Here is a 17,663-nt window from a genome sequence, read left to right as displayed (position 1 = left end):
TATCAGTAGGAGTTCAGTTATAGATAACAAAGGCAATCTCGTTCTTTTACAAAGAAAGGGGTTTCCTACAAGGACATGGGTGCTCACATCATTGGAAAGTCTGGAGAAGCAGGGTCTGGGCTTGGCCCCCAGAAGAGCAACACAAGACTGGCCAAACTGGGGGAGATGCTGCTCTGCCAGAGAGGAAGCCTGAAAATAAAGAAATGGGCACAGCAACTGTAGATTCTAGGGAAACATACGATCCATCTAGGGTCAGAAGCCATGGCCAGATGGCTGGTTCCAGAGCAGGACTGCCAGATAAGACACAGGATGCCTGTTTGAATTTGAATTCCTGATCAACAACATTTTCTTTTGAAAATGTTTTTCTGAAACTAAATTTCGGAATAATTTTTAGTATAAGTATATCCCATATAATAGGATATACTTATACTAAAAAAAACTTATTGATTTGAAATTCAAATTTGAGTGACCTGTGTTTAACTGGGAGCCCTGAATTATTAATAATTTGTCTGAAATTCTAATTTAACCAGATTTTATTAGTCAGCTTTTTGTTTTCTTACAAAGAATGCCTGATACTGGATAACTTATAAGGAGATTTAATCAGCCCACAGTTCTGCAGGCTTTACAAGCAGGGTGCCAACATTTGCTCAGCTTCTAGTGAGGGCCTCAGGAAACTTACAATCATGAGGGAAGGTGAAGCCCGAGCAGGCACATGCTGAGAGCAGGAACAAGAAAGGGGGAAGGAGGAGCCAGATTCTTTTAAACAACCAACTCTCCAGTAAACTAACTGAGGTAGAACTCACTTATCACCAAAAAGGTGGCGTGAAACCCTTCGTGAGGGATCTATACCCAAGATCCAATCACCTCCCACCAGGTCCCACCCTCCAACATTGGAGATCACATTTCAACATAAGATTTGGAGGGGACAAATCCAAACCATACTACAGTTATTCTATATTTGTATTTGCTAAATCTAACAATTCTACTCTAGCCAACTATTTTAGCATGAGCAGAAGGGTGCTTTGGATGATACTGCCTCAATTCAGCCTCATCAGATTGCATCAAACTGGCAGAAACTAAATCACATCAGGAACTCTGCTGGCTGCAATGACATGTGGGAGACAAAACTTTTAGCTTTCAGTATCTGTCTTATGGAAGGAATGCAAGATGTCTGAAGGGCATATGACAAGCAAATAATTCACACCACAATATCTATACAATAATGATGATGCCTGGTAGTTGTAATTTGTGTATTATTTAACAAATATGTTATGAGCATAAATTAGCTGCCAGGCACTACAGGCATTGGAGATACAGCACTTAACAAAAAAGACAAAATTCCTGTCTTTATAAAACTTATATTCTAGTTAAAAAAATACATAAATTAACAAAAAAAAACTAAAAAAAAATACAGAAGTGCATAAAATTGAAAAAGTCATCTATAATTCCATCATTCTTCTTTCATCTTGATGTGTAAAAAAATTTTAATAAAACAAAGTGAAAAATCTTCTGCTCCTTTTCTCCTTTCTCCCTCCAATTTTATCTCCCAGAGATAATCATCAGAAGAAGTCCTGTGTGTGTGTTTGTGTACTTATTATAAATAAATGAAACCCAACCAGTAAGTCCTACAACAGTGAGAAGCATGTAGACTCAGGGAACCTTCTGAAGCGATCAAAACCAAGCAAAGTTAATTAGAAAAGATGAAAGCTAGGCATCTTTTTCCTTTTCCCTTGGGGCATGAGTACCTCATTTACATCCTATGACCTCCTGAAGTTACTTTCTTCCGTGTTCTCCATCCTCTCAATCCTTCCTTCATCATGCTATCCTTCCCTTTATCTGCCCTGGATCTTCCAACTGTCAGAGTTGGAATCTATACCACATACAGTTGGAGCACATACAGGACAAGGTAAACCTTTTTCTGTAGAGTACTGATCAATTTTCATATGTCCAATTTTATTGGCGATGCTAAAATATCCGCAGTCTACTAATGTGAAGACTGAGGGAGAAAAAATGACTAAGAAAAAAAAAACCCTCTTTCTCTATCTCCTTCTGACTACAGAGCCTTATTTTCCTTCTATCATTTACTCACAAAAACTCTGCTCCAGCCCCTTTCCAAAATATGCTTCTTTATTTTCTCACTGCTGTATCTCTGTCCTGACATTCAGTCTGTATGGAGAGTCTTACTATTCAACACCTCTGCCCATGGGCATTTTCTCCTGCTCAGGACCAGCTTAAATGCTTCTTCCTCAATGCTGCCATCTTAGATCCTGAGACAGGTTTTATTTATTTAAGTGCAAGTAGTTTACTTGGGAGGAGATCCTAGCATGCTTTTGTCTTTGCCAGGAGAGAGGGAGGTAAGACAGGGAAGGGAAAAAGCCAACAAAAGGTGTGGCCACAGAAAAAATTATATGGCAGGTCACTGGGGTTTAATCCCTCTGGGGAAGTCAGGGAGAGCTATCCCTTCAAGAGACAAGGGAGCTGAGAGTTTATCCTTTAATTCCCTTCTGTCATTAGCTGAAGGTTCCTCCTAGTATCATCAGCTCCTCTTCAGAAGGCCTGGCCTGGGCACGGGCTGAGAGAAAGAAATGCCTCCCGTGGAAAATCACGGATGCTTGCAATAGGATTCTGTCAGTGCATGCAGAAACTGTGGGTGCCAAGGGGATATGAGCCAGGGGACATATGGCATTTTGAAAAGTTAGACATGTTTTGTCCTACTCTGCTCGCATGACCCTTGGATTGTATCATTTCCCCAATAGTTATCACATCCTGCCTTGTGTTACAAGGATTTGTGTACAATTAGAAAAAAATATTAAATTACTAACTGTCTCAGCCTGGGCTCCCACCAGAAAGTAGACCCCAAGGCAAATGCTTCTGTGTTACTACTTTATCGAGAAGTACAATCCCAGGAAAGCAGGGACGCTGAGAAGGGAGGGTGAGGCAAGGAAGACAGAAGCACCAGCATGAGGTGTGATTTGAAAGTGGCCACCAGTAAGTACAACTGATTGCATGATCACTTAGGACTATCCTCCACGGAGCCGTGTACACTCAGTGTCTCAGAACACTCCACCAAGAAGAGACGGAAGAGGTTAGAATTTATCTACCAGTTTCATTTCTCCCATCACCAAAAAGGTTCATCAGACAGGAACTGTCCCCTGCACGTCCACAGCGCATAGGGGCAGGCACTGAGAATCCCACAGCCTCTATCACCTCTTTCAACAGAGAAGCCCCAGGGCAGTCGGCGAGTGACTTGCGGCATAGGCAGGAGGCAGGGGCTGTCTGTGGCTGCATGTGGTTTGTCCGAATCTCATCTGTGGCTGGGGCAGAGATGAAAAGGCATGAAGATAAGTGAGAGAAAGAGGTTATGAAGCAGCTTATTAAATTTGTCTGATTTACCAAGTAAAATAACTCACCAGGGATGACCCAATCCTCACATGGACCCACACATCATACCAAGAAAATTTTCCTGAAATAGTGTGAAGCATCCCATGGTGGCTTACAAATGAAAATCAACATTCTGGCTAAGCACAGTGGCTCACGCCTGTAATCCCAACACTTTGGGAAGCCAAGATGGGAGAATCACTTGAGTCCAGCAGTTCGAGACAAGCCTGGCAATATAGCAAGACCCCGCCTCTACAAAAAATAAAAATTTAGCCAAGCATGGTGTTGCATGCCTGTAGTCCTAGCTACTTGGGAGGCTAAAGCAGGGTGGTCACTTGAGCTAAGGAGATCAAGGCTACAGTGAGCTATGATCACGCCACTGCATTCCAGCCTGGGCGACAGAAAGATCCTGCCTCTTAAAAAGAATTACTTAATTGACTAATTAAATAAAAGTCAACATCCTATTATGAAAATCTGGTACATCAAACTAAAAACAAAGAAAGCTGAGTGGAGAGAAGTATTCTTTCCAAATGCCTGCTCACAGTGAACACAGGTCTCTGAGGAGATGGAGATGTACTGGAAGAATAAAACCAAGAAGGGAAACAACCCAAATGAGGCAAATATGAGTAAATTTAAAGTTAGGAAGCCAGGCCTGGAGCAGTGCCTCACGCCTATAATCCCAGCACTTTGGAAGGGGGAGGCGGGCCAATCACCCGAGGTCGGGAGTTCGAGATCAGCCTGGCTAACATGGTGAAACCCCGTCTCTACTAAATATACAAAGTTAGCTGGGTGTGGTGGCACACGCCTGTAATCCCAGCTACTCAGAAGGCTGAGGCAGGAGAATCACTTGAACCTGGGAGGTGGAAGTTGCAGTGAGCCAGGATCGCGCCACTGCACTCCAGTCTGGGCAATAGTGAGACTCCGTCTCAAAAAAAAAAAAAAAAAAAAAAGAAGTCTTGCTGTTATCAGTGAGTCAAAGGGAAAGAGTTCTCTGGTTCATTCAAAGATTCCTCGGAGACACTCTATAAATAGTGTTTAGTTGTTTTATTTTCACTCATCAACTTCTGCAATGCAAGAATTATAAATATATACAGATTTTATATGTATCTATGATAGCTGCATTAAAGAGGCAGAGGGAACTATCTCAAGGAAACATGATGTCCAAAATCTTTATAGGTGCTGTCCTAGAAGGCAGGCCACATGTAAAAGAGAAACACGTTTGTCTATTGGAAGAATATAGGTATTAGGAAGACTATTGACCTGTATACACACTGTTTAAAGGAAAAGAGAAGGGTTTTACTTGAGTTCAGTTTTTTATAGTCATCAGTTCTGTTTATTTTTTTAATCTGTATACTGTTGAATACATTATCAGCAAGGATTGATGAAAAGGTCGATGACACTTTTTCTACAATATATAGTATTATTTCAAAAAGAATTACTTTAAAGAAAATATTTTAAATGTTAAGAAACATTCCTATTTAATTCCTTAAGAAACATTTTCCTTTAAATTTTGCAGCCTTGGAAAAATTCAATTATCAAGGTATTCCAAATATGCAGAAAATGACATAAATTTTAAAATTAATGTATAACAAACCTTTTATTAAAATGCATAGAAGGTTATATGGAAGACTAAGCATAATGAATACAATAATGAAAATGGTGGAACCTTTTAGACAACAAATACGTTTCAGTTTCAGAGAGAACAGTTGTGTAAATTACTCTAGCAACCACGGTCTATGTAATCATATAACTGAGTTATGGTCTTCAAGATGAAGTGCTTGGTTATAGTCAGCCATAGCTTCCTCAATCAGACCTATTTTACAACGAACTTTTGCTCTAAAATTATATACTAGAGCATCATTAGGCTTCAAAGACAGGGCTGCAAAAGAAAAAGAAAATCAAGATATGTTTAAGCTAGCACTCAAAAAATATTCTCATTTCCTTACAAACAAAAATTGTATAAGAACTTTTTTAAAAAAGTAACTCAATGGATGAAATCAAGAACTTTAATACTTTTTATTTGAAAATATTTTTCTTCAAACAGAACTATTTAGTTAAATTAAAAATATTGAATCTTTCTAAGCAAACTAACTTGGGGAAACACAGTACAATGTCTTTCTTCGAAAGGTTGGCATTGTTTGTGTATAGTTTTGTAATAATTCTCTATATCTCAGTTTACTAGAGCTTTAAGTTAAGACATTACATAAAGGAATCTATATCGATTATATCAAGGACATGATATCTAAAACCACTAATTCTTATGTAAGTTTATCTAAATAAATAGACCTAATGATTTTCTTCTTTTGTAGTCTAAAAATAATCACATCAACCACTGCAATCTTACCAAAATAATTACCAAAAGTATACCTTTATTAAGGTCTTCCTCAGCTAGTTCATATTGCTTTAAGCAGTAGTAGAAATGTGCTCTATTAAAATATACTGCAGCCCAAAATGGACAGCTTTCAATTACATTTGCAAAATCTCCTTTTGCTTCTTCGTATTTCTTTAATATTGTATTTGTAATAGCTCGATTCATGAGAATATATTCATTTTCTGGATCAAATTTTAAAGCTTTTGAGAAGTAGCCACTGGCCTACAAAATATGAAGATAATGATATATTTTAATTAGCAACTTACTATACCGAAATTTGAAGCACTTTTAGTCTTAATTTTAAATTAACGCCAGTGGCATACCAAGGGGGCAATAGAAGCAATTCATCCCAGGTACGGAGGTGCATTGTCTGCAGAGAATGTAAAAAGGTAAACCCAACCAAAAGTTGATCTGTTTTTTGTTATTACAATGTGTCAGCAATTCTAGATAATGTCAGTGATATAATACTCCTGTTGGCTGGGTTAAAATGCTCCCACTGGCTGGGTGCGGTGGCTCATACCTGCAATCCCAGCACTTTGGAAGGCTGAGGCAGGTGGATCACCTGAGGTCAGGAGTTCGAGACCAGCCTAGCCAACATGGGGAAACCCCATCTCTACTAAAAATACAAAAATTAGCTGGGTGTGGTGGCAGGCGCCTGTAATCCCAGCTACTCGGGAGGCTAAGGCAGGAGAATTGCTTGAATCTGGGAGGCAGAAGTTGCAGTGCATGGAGGTCACACCAATGCACTCCAGCCTAGGTGACAGAGCAAGACTCCATCTCAAAAAAAAAAAAAAACCTCCCACTGCCTCTTACCCCAAATCCCAGATCCCTGTATAGAGATAAAAATATGTTAAAGCATAAAATAGAAAAGAAGGCCACAACAACAGGATAAAATACAAATTAGAAAAATAACACTTGGTTTTTGTCATTTACTGATTTGCGTATGTTGAACCAGCCTTGCATCCCAGGAATGAAGCCAACTTGATCATGGTGGATAAGTTTTTTGATGTGCTGCTGGATTCAGTTTGCCAGTATTTTACTGAGGATTGTCACATCAATGTTCTTCAGGAATAGTGGCCTAAAAATTTTGTGTGTGTGTGTGTGTGTGTGTGTGTGTGTGTGCCAGGTTTTGGTATCAGGATGATGCTGGCCTCATAAAATGAGTTAGGGAGGATTCCCTGTCTTTCTATTGATTGGAATAGTTTCAGAAGGAATGGTACCAGTTCCTCTTTGTACCTCTGATAGAATTTGGCCGTGAATCCATCTGGTCCTGGACTCTTTCTGGTTGGTAGGCTATTAATTACTGCCTCAATTTCAGAACTTGTTATTGGTCTATTCAGAGATTTGACTTCTTCCTGGTTTAGTCTTGGGAGGTTGTATGTGTCCAGGAATTTATCCATTTCTTTGAGATTTTCTAGTTTATTTGCATAGAGGTGTTTATAGTATTCTCTGATGATAGTTTGTATTTCTGTGGGATCGATGGTGCTATCCCTTTTATCATTTTTATTGCATCTATTTGATTCTTCTCTCTTTTATCTTTATTAGTCTAGCTAGCTGGAGGTATCACACTACCTGACTTCAAACTATACTCCAAGGTTACAGTAACCTAAACAGCATGGTACTGGTACCAAAACAGATATATAGACCAATGGAACAGAACAGAGGCCTCAGAAATAACACCACACATATACGACCATCTGATCTTTGACAAACCTGACAAAAACAAGCAATGGGGAAAGGATTCCCTATTTAATAAATGGTGCTGGGAAAACTGGCTAGCCATATGCAGAAAGCTGAGACTGGATCCCTTCCTTCCACTTTATACCAAAATTAACTCAAGATGGATTAAAGACTTAAACCTAAGACCTAAAACCATAAAAACCCTAGAAGAAAATCTAGACAATACCATACAAGACATAGGCATGGGCAAAGACTTCATGACTGAAACACCAAAAGCATGGCAACAAAAGTCAAAATAGACAAATGGGATCTAATTAAACTAAAGAACTTCTGCACAGCAAAATAAACTATCATCAGAGTGAACAGGCAACTTACAGAATGGGAGAAAATTTTTGCAATCTGTCCATCTGACAAAGGGCTAATATCCAGAATCTATAAAGAACTTAAACACATTTACAAGAAAAAAACAACCCCATCAAAAAAATGAGCAAAGGATACGAACAGATGTTTCTCAAAAGAAGACCTTCACGTAGCCAACAAACTTATGAAAAAATGCTCATCATCACTGGTGTTTAGATAAATGCAAATCAAAACCACAATGAGGTATCATCTCATGCCATTTAAAATGCTGATCATTAAAAAGTCAGGAAACAAGAGATGCTGGAGAGGACGTGGAGAAATAGGAATGCTTTTACACTGTTGGTGGGAGTATAAATTAGTTCAACCATTGTGGAAGACGGTGTGGTGATTCCTCAAGGATCTAGAACCAGAAATACCATTTGACCCAGCAATACCATTACTGGGTATATACCCAAAGGATTATAAATCATTGTACTCTAAAGACCCGTGCACATGCATGTTTATTGTAGCACTGTTCACAATAGCAAAGACCAACCCAAATGCCCAACAATAATAGATTAGATAAAGAAAATGTGGCATATATATACCATGGAATACTATGCAGCCATGATAAAGGATGGGTTCATGTCCTTTGCAGAAACATGGATGAAGCTGGAAACCATCATTCTCAGCAAAGTAACACAAGACGAGAAAACCAAACACTGCATGTTCTCACTTATAATTGGGAGTTGAACAATGAGAATACACGGACATAGGGAGGGGAACATCACACACCAGGGCCTGTCAGTGGGTGGTAGGTTGGGGGAGGGATATGTAAATGATGAGTTGATGGGAGTAGCAAATCAACATGGCATATTTACACCTATGTAACAAACCTACACATTGTGTACATGTACCCCAGAACTTAAAGTACAATTTTAAAAAAAGTAAACAAGAAAACAAAAGAAGAAAGAAAAGTAAAACTTTGTGTAAAAAAGCAGAGTAAGAGCTCAACCACAAGAGACTTTTCAAAATAAGGTTCTAAGACATACAAGAGTGATAAAAACTCACTTATACCAAAAAAAGGTATAAAAAAGAGAGAGGAAATATCAGCTTGTTGAAAAGACCAAAGACTTGAGATTATTCATAACTCATCATTGATCTGAAAGGGACCCTCAAGTTAGTCTGCAAAACAGTATTGGAGTCCTGGTCCAGGAGCCATTTGCTAGAGCTCTGCAAAGAGGCAAGTACCAAAATTGAGAATAAACAATAAGTAACTTTTATAGAATTTTGACATGGCTATGACATCCCAGCACTTGATGACATTTCTAGTAATTCATTTTTATTGGGTTTTAGCAATATATATTGATTACAGTATACTAGAATTTTTTTTAACTGGCCTTTCATCACAAATAGTTGAGATGCTGATTAGACATCCTGCTAGTCAACTTAGAAATCTCTAATTCCCTGATGGATGAAAACCTGGCCGCTACTTTAAAACCTACCTTAAAGAGAGAGTCACTTTTCACAGTAGAGCTTGCCACTCGCCAATTACTTAATACTCAACTTTTTCCGAACCAAACATAATCTGGCTTCTATTTCCCCCTATTCCATGAATTCTGTTGTTGCTAAAATTGCAGCTGTCCTCAAGCCTAATGGACACATTCTAGTTCTTGCCTTCCATGACATTTCTGTGGCATGGACACCTTTGGTCTCTCCTTCCTTCTTAAAATTCTCTCTGTCACTGAACTACTTTCCTCTATGTTTCCCGAAGAGCTGTCCTCTATTCACTTCCATCATGAGTGATATGGAACACTGATTGCACAGTGGCTGAGAGCCCAGACCATAGAGTCATATTGCTGGGTTTATATCCTGCCTCTACTTTGAGTGAGTTACTAAAACTCTATTTGCATCAGTTTCCTCATCTGTAAAACAACGGTAACAAATAAAACTCCACTTCCAGTGTTGATGTGAGGGTTAAGTGAACTAATATGTAATGTACTGAGAACAATATGCAGAAAACAGTAAGGACTCTGTCAATTATTACTTATATATCACGTTTTTCCCAGTGTCTATACATGGAGAGGGAATATCACCTTTAGGCAATACTCCATGAATTTTGCTTCCTCTTACTTTTGAGAGGTAATTAGCTCAAGATGTAAAATCCATCTCAACCCTGAGACAGGTTGGGGGGAAGGGGGACAGGATTGACATCATTCTGTGAAGAGCTTGAAGAGGATTCTCTCCTGAAGAGAAGGCTGTACCCCCAGTTCTCAGAAATGAGGCAAGGGAAAGACTCCAAGCCAGGCCAAAACTTTCTTCCTAAAGTAATTTAGACTTCATTTTGATTCACCAGTAAATTATCAATAAAGAAGACACAATTACACATCACAAGGCAAACCTTCAATCATGTAAGAGCAAATTCTTTTTCTCACGTAAGAGAAAAGAACTTTGAACTGTGTAACTTTCTACTCTAGCTGCCAAATATATTACTTAGAAAATGAAACCTATAAATTTAATGAGGTTACTTGAAGTATCAGAATATTAACTATGAAGCAATTAGAGGCTAAAGGCATCTACCACAACAGATGGCCTTGATTTTTTAATAATTGGTTTAATGCCCTTATGTTGTAATTAATTAAAAAGCAGATCCAGTTATTTTTTTAAAGTCACCTGTAGTTCATAATGTATGCAAGTAGCACATCCAACTGTGGTTTAAGATCATTAAATCACATTAAGTGGTTATCATTAAGTCACTAAAGATAAAAGAAGCCAGATCACACACATTTTTTTAACCCTCTAGAGTTTATTAGATCAGTTGAGGGACCCTTCCTCCTAGCCTAAGTCTTACCTCCTTTATTGTCAGAAATAAGGGGATGAGGGCAGAGGGTGAAAGGAAATAAAAGCCATTTTCTCCACGGAACTCAAAGCATACTAGAATAGCTGAATACCTATTCCCAAAGCTTGCTAGTCTCTGGAGGGAGTGTGCACTGTAAAGCTCAGGCATCCAGTATATCAAGTCAAAAGATGGAACATATTTTACATGAAATATATGGCCAGATAATTCGTCTATACTTTGGAGGGAATACAGCCATACTTCAAAAAGAATTTAAACTACACTTTGGATCTAACCAAATACTTTTCTACATGATGCCCATATAAGTAATCAAAGACAAATGAATGAAAAAGGTGAATATCTCCTTTTCATGCAGATCTTAAACATCTATGGAAATATAAAATTGCCCTGGGAATTTTATTTGCCTTAATCACATTAACTAACTACAATGCACATAAACATTTCTAGGATCCAGCCAGAGGGTGATCTGAGTTTGGTCAAGTTAGAGACAACTGATCTTTGAGCAATTGTCTCTACTAACAGGATAGATGTAAAACTGACAGGATTAGATGACATTAGCTTAAGGATATAAGAAACAGAAAGTTATGGTTGACTCTGACATTTCTATTCAAGTGACTTTATGGAAGATGACAACTCGAACTGAGAGAGCATTTATATGAAGAAAGCTCGGCTGAGGATAATGGATAGAGAGAGCAATTCAGAATGGGCTTTAATGAACTTGTAAAATATCCAGTTTTAGCAACTCCTAAATATGGGTTAGGAGCTCAGAAGAAAGAAGGAGAGTTTCAAGTAGTGTAAGTCATGATAATCAATGGACTTTCTGAGCAGAGAAATGTAGAGATAAGAGGGCAGAGTGTGCTTCCTGCCCCTTAACAGCTTACAGAGTAAGGAGATAGAGATCAACACAGAAACAACTGCATGACATAAAGCAGTATTTAATCTGTATAGAGAGAATTATATGCAAAGCAAGAAAGACTCAAGATCTCATTTTGAAATTTAAAACTACAAACCTCAAATGAGGACTTCATGTTGTTACTACACTCTAATATGCTCATCTTACCACTCTCTAACACAATTATTTCACATTTTCTCTCTTCTCTTTAAAAATCCTAGCCATCTTGTCTTTCTTTCTTAACCATTCACTCCCACTGTTAACTGGTGACTAATACTTGTATCCATGGAGAAGATACAATCAATAGATAGGGTTACATACTACCAAAACCTACATTCAACTGTGCCCAAACCCTCTGCCTTCCCTAATGACATAACGGGTAGTGTGTTCTGCTCCCATCAAGGGCCACATGTGCAACTTCCAAACTCTTAACTTCATCAAATTCTTGAAGATTTTGATCCTAATTATCCCTGACACTCTCCTTTACCAACAATTTACTAGTTTGTTCTTATTAACATTGGAGTGTAAATTGATATCTCTCATCTTAAAGACACACACACACAAACCTCTTACCCTCAAAGTCTCAAAGACAATTTAAAAAATCACCAGGAAAAAGATAGTATTTCTACAATGAAAACTAAAATTATAACATTTCACACCACACTTACCCTGCCATGGACACCACTAGTGCTTATACATCCAGCCCAGGGGCCTAAAGACTGACCTTCCCAGCCTACTGCCCTCACTGCCAGTGCCTATGTGCCCTGCCAGGAGCACAAAGACTTCCCACCCAGGGAAAACCACTGCCTGCAACAGCCCCCATGTGCTACCTCAGGGCCTGAGGACTGGACTGCCTGGCATCACCACCTCCAGTAAAGTTTCACCACAGTGTCCACTAATAACCACAGCCTAAGCCACCAAGGAACTCACAGACACCACTGACATTGATTATAGATGAAGTAATCATATGCAGACTATACCACTCTATGGTGCCCACCCAGAACCTAAGCCAAAGTACCCTATTCAACTTACTTCATAGATACGTCTGCAGAAAAAAGTCTTTCCCTATGAAAGCTACTTAATAAAATTGGAAGAAGTGATGGTTACACCAGATGAGCAGATATCAATGTAAGGACACAAGAAACATGACAAAGCAAAGAAATACACCCCAAAAGGAGTGCAATAAATCTCCAGTAACAGACCCCAAAGAAAAGAAATTTTGTGAAATGTTTGAAAAAGAATTCAAAATACTTACCTTAAAGAAATTTAGAACAAAAGAATGCAGATAAGCAATACAAAGAAATCAAAAAAAGAATTCATGATTTAGATGAGAAATCAAACAAATATAGATATCATAAGAAAATAACCAAAGAGAAATCCTGGAACTGAAGAATTCAATGAATGTAATTTAAAAAATACAATCAAGACATTCACCAATAGACTAGGTAAAATAGGAGAAATAATTCCTAAACTTGAAGACAGGTCTTCAGAAATGACCTAGTCAGACAACAATAACAAAAGGAATAAAAACGAACGAAGAAAGCTTACATCATATAGAGGATACCATCAAGTGAACAAACATTCAATTTTGGGAGTTCAAAAGAAAAAGTCATTGAAAACCTATTCAGTTAAATAATAACTGAAAAGTTCCCAAATATTGGAAGAGATATACATACAGATACAGGAACCTCAAATGTCCCCAGACAGATTCAACCCAAAAAGGCCCTCTCTGAGGCACACTGTCATCAAACTATCAAAAGTCTAAGACAAAGAGAGAATTTTAAAAACACCAAAAGCATCAAGTCACATATAAAGGAATTTCTGTCAGACTAACAGCAGATTTCTCCACAGAAATCCTATAAGCCAGGAGAGAATTGGATGATATATTCAAAGTGCTGGGGGGTGGTAGGGGAAGAACTGTTAAGCAAGGATACTATACCCATCAAAGTTATTGCTAAAAAATGATGGAGAAAGTCTTTCCTAGACAAACAAAGACTGAGGAAATTCATCAGTATAAGACCAGTCCTACATGAACTGCTTAAGAGATTTTTACATCTGGCAGCCAAAAGACAATATCCACCATCATAAAAAATACACTAAAATATAAAACTCACTGAAGCAACAGACACACAATGGAGAAAGTGAAAGGAAACAAATGTTATCATTATCGAAAGCTGCCAAATATTATTATCAAAGATAAGCAATAAGAAAGAAAGGAACAAATATAGAAAACAATAAGAAAACAACAAAATGACATAAATACGTCCTTACCTATCAAAAAGAACTCTGAACATAACCAGTTTAAATTTCCCAATTAAACAATACAGACTGACTGAATGGATAATAAAACAAAACCCAACTATATGCTGGCTACAAGAAACACATTTCACCCATTAAGGACACATGACTGAAAGTTAAGAGATGTAAAAGGATATTTCCTACAAAACAGAACCCAAAAGAAGCAGTTATATCAGACAAAATAGATGTCAGGACAGAAAACGTAAGAGACAAACAATATTATTATTTAATGATAAAGAGATCAGCTCAGCAAGAAATATAACAATTGTAAATACAAATGCACCAAACATTTGAACACCCATATATATAAAGCAATTATTATGGGTAAAGAGAGTGACTTAGACCCATTAATAATAAAACAATTGTTGGGGACTTCCATATCGCACTCAGCATTGGATGGATTATCTAGACAGAAAATCAACAAACAGCAGACTTAAACTGCACTATAGACCAAATGAACCTTACAGACATTTACAGTACATTTCATCCAACAGTTGCAGAATACTCATTTTTTTTTTTTTTTTTTTTTTTGACGGAGTCTTGCTCTGTCACCAGGCCACAGTGCAGTGGTGCAATCTCAGCTCCCACCTCCCGAGTTCAAGCAATTCTCCTGCCTCAGCCTCCTGAGTAGCTGGGACTACAGGTACGCACCACCATGCACAGCTGATTTTTGTATTTTTAGTAGAGGCGGGGTTTCACCATGTTGGCCAGGATGGTCTTGATCTCCTGACCTTGTGATCTGGCCACCTTGGCCTCCCAAAGTGCTGGGATTACAGGCATGAGCCACCGCACCTGGCCAGAATACCCATTCTTATCAGTATATGGAATATTCTCCAGGATAGGCTACATGTTAGAACATGAAACAAGTCTCAACAAATATTAATAATCAAAATTATATCAACTATCTTCTCAGACCACAATGGAATAAAACATCAACAACAAGAGAAGCTTTGGAAATTAAATAAGCAAATTAAAATTAAATAATATGCCTTGAACAACCATTGGGTCAATAAAGAAATTCAGAAGGAAAACAAAACAATTCTTGAAACAAATGAAAATGGAAACACAACATACCAAAACCTACGAAATGCAGCAAACCTAAGAAGGATGTTTATAGACTTGAATGCCTACATCACAAAAGTAGAATGATTTCAAATAAACACTGTAATAATGCACCTCATAAAACTAGAAAAGCAAGAACAAGCTAAACCCAAAATTAGAAAAAAAAAGAAATAATAAATATCAGAGCAGAAACAAAGACTTAAAAAATATAAAACATCAACAAAATGAAGTTATATTTTTGTAAAAATAAACAAAACTGATAGTGAGACTAACAAAAAAGAGAGAAAAGACCCAAATAAATAAAACTGAGAAAACTGGGTATCCATATGCAGAAGAAAGAAACTAGACCCCTGTCTCTCCCTATGTACAAAAATCAAATCAAAATGGATTAGACTTAACTGTAAAACCTGAAAATATAAATCTACTAGAATAAAACATTGTGGAGATGTTTCAGGACACTGATTAATATGGCACAGATTTTTCAAGAGTTAAGACCACAAAAGCACAGGCAACAAAAGCAAAAACAGACAAGTGGTTTTATATCAAGTTTAAAAAGCTTCTGCATAGGAATGGCAATAATCAATAGAGTGTAGAGAAAACCTACAGAATAGGAGAAAGTATTTACAAATTATTCATCCAATGAGGAATTAATAACCAGAATATATAAAGAACTTAAACAACTCAACAGCAAAAAAAAAAAAAACAAAACAAAACACCATTCCCATTAAAAAGGCAAATGATCTGAAAAGACATACAGATGGCCAATAGATCTATAAAAAAAAAATGTTGAACATCACTAATCGTCAGAGAAGTGCAAATCAAAACCACAGTAAGATATTATCTCACCTCAGTTAAAATGGCTATTGTCAAAAAAAAAAAAAAAGGAAACAAAGAAAAAGACGGAAAAATAACACACACATCTAGCAAGAATGCAAAGAATGGGCGCTCTAGTACACTGACAGTGAGAATGTAAATTAGTACAGCTATTATGGAAAACTGTACAAAGGTTCCTCAAAACAATAGAACTAGCATATGATCCAGCAAGTCCACTGCTGAGTATATATCCAAAAGAAAGAAAATCAGTGTATTGAAGAAATATTTGCACTCCCAGGTTTGTCCCAGAACTATTCACAATAGCCAAGATATGGAATCACCCTAAGTGTCCATCAACAGATGAATAGATCAAGAAAACGTGTTACATATATGCAATGGAATACTACTGTATCATTAAAAAGAATAAAAGCCTATTATTTGCAGCAACATGGGTGAGCATAGAGGACATTGTGTTAAGCGAAATAAGCCAGGTACAGAAAGACAACACATATTCTCACTCATATTTGGAGGCTTAAAGAAAAACTTTGGGCCGGGCGCGGTGGCTCAAGCCTGTAATCCCAGCACTTTGGGAGGCCGAGGCGGGCGGATCACGAGGTCAGGAGATCGAGACCATCCTGGCTAACATGGTGAAACCCCGTCTCTACTAAAAATACAAAAAACTAGCCGGGCGTGGTGGCGGGCGCCTGTAGTCCCAGCTACTCGGAGGCTGAGGCAGGAGAATGGCCTGAACCTGGGAGGCGGAGCTTGCAGTGAGCCGAGATCGCGCCACTGCACTCCAGCCTGGGCGACACAGCGCGAGACTCCGTCTCAAAAAAAAAAAAAAAAAAAAAAAGAAAAACTTTGTGTCATAAACATACAGAGACATAGAGAATAGAAAGGTGGTTACAATTGGCTGGGAGGGGTGGGTGGGGGGATGAAAACAGGTTGGTTAATGGGAACAAAAATACAGTTACATGGAAGGAACAAGTTCTAGTATTTGATAGCACAGCAGGGTGACTATATTATGATTTATTGCATATTTCAAAATGGCTAGAAGATTTGAAATGTTCTCACCACAAAGAAAAGATAAATGTTTGAGGCAATGCATATTCCAATTACTTTGATTTCATCATTACACATTGTATGCATGTATCAAAATATCACTTGTGCCCCATAAATATGTACAATTAGTATGTATCAATAAAAATATAACATTTTGAAATAAAATGATTCTGAAAAAAATTCATTTAAAAAATTTATTTTAGAAAAAAATTGTTAAGGAAGCAATTCCTATCAAGAAAAAAAAATGAATCAGAAATATAGGAACCCAGAAAAGAAGTGACCAGGAAAAAATGGCATGGAAATAGGATAGGACTAGAAAAATAAAAAGGAAACCTGACTTATGAGGTCCACAGGGATAACAGGTATCTCAGGAAACAGTATAAAGATTTAGAAAAAAATACAAAAGAAAGACAAAGAAAATGAAACAGACATTAAGAAAAAAAAATTAGAATAATTCAAAGTTAAAGAATATATGACATCTATATAATTGGTATCCCCAGTGAACAAACTCAGAACAATGAAACAGAAAAAAAAAAAATGTTAACTGAATTCAACAACACTTATCTGAAATCTACATACTGAAAACATACACTGTATACTTGATAAATTTAACCTGCAGTGGTCAACTCTAAGGCATACCTTGTTAAAACTTTTTCCTTAAAAAACAAATGTGGTTATTTTGACAGAGCAAGTTGCTTTTAAGAAAAAGAAAATCCGGTTTGCATCATGCTTCTTGACACCAACATACACCACCAGAAAAGAAAGCAACGCTTACAAGACACTCGAGGAAAGAAACATGAGTCAAGGAGCCATGATGTCTTAAGGTATAAAATAGGCTACAGGCAAACAGCTATCAACATGCAAAAATCCAAGGAATATTGTTCTCAGGAGCCCCTTCTTAGAACTCTACC

At 37.5% G+C, this 17,663-nt stretch overlaps 1 protein-coding gene across 1 annotated transcript in view; it reads right to left on the bottom strand.

The window, feature by feature from the left end:
* Window positions 1-4,688: 4,688 nt before the first annotated feature.
* TTC6 (tetratricopeptide repeat domain 6) overlaps window positions 4,689-17,663 on the bottom strand; it is a 226,017-nt gene continuing 213,042 nt past the window's right edge. Inside the window, exons 32-33 of the mRNA XM_025392893.1 lie at window positions 5,746-5,971; window positions 4,689-5,257 (exon numbers count right to left, since the gene is read on the bottom strand). Coding sequence (XP_025248678.1) covers window positions 5,121-5,257; window positions 5,746-5,971 — 363 coding nt within the window. The 3' untranslated portion in view covers window positions 4,689-5,120. The remainder of the gene's footprint in view (window positions 5,258-5,745; window positions 5,972-17,663) is intronic.

Source organism: Theropithecus gelada, chromosome 7b (genome assembly GCF_003255815.1).
Source record: "Theropithecus gelada isolate Dixy chromosome 7b, Tgel_1.0, whole genome shotgun sequence".
Taxonomy (NCBI): domain Eukaryota; kingdom Metazoa; phylum Chordata; class Mammalia; order Primates; family Cercopithecidae; genus Theropithecus; species Theropithecus gelada.
This window is presented reverse-complemented; position numbering and strand designations above follow the sequence as displayed.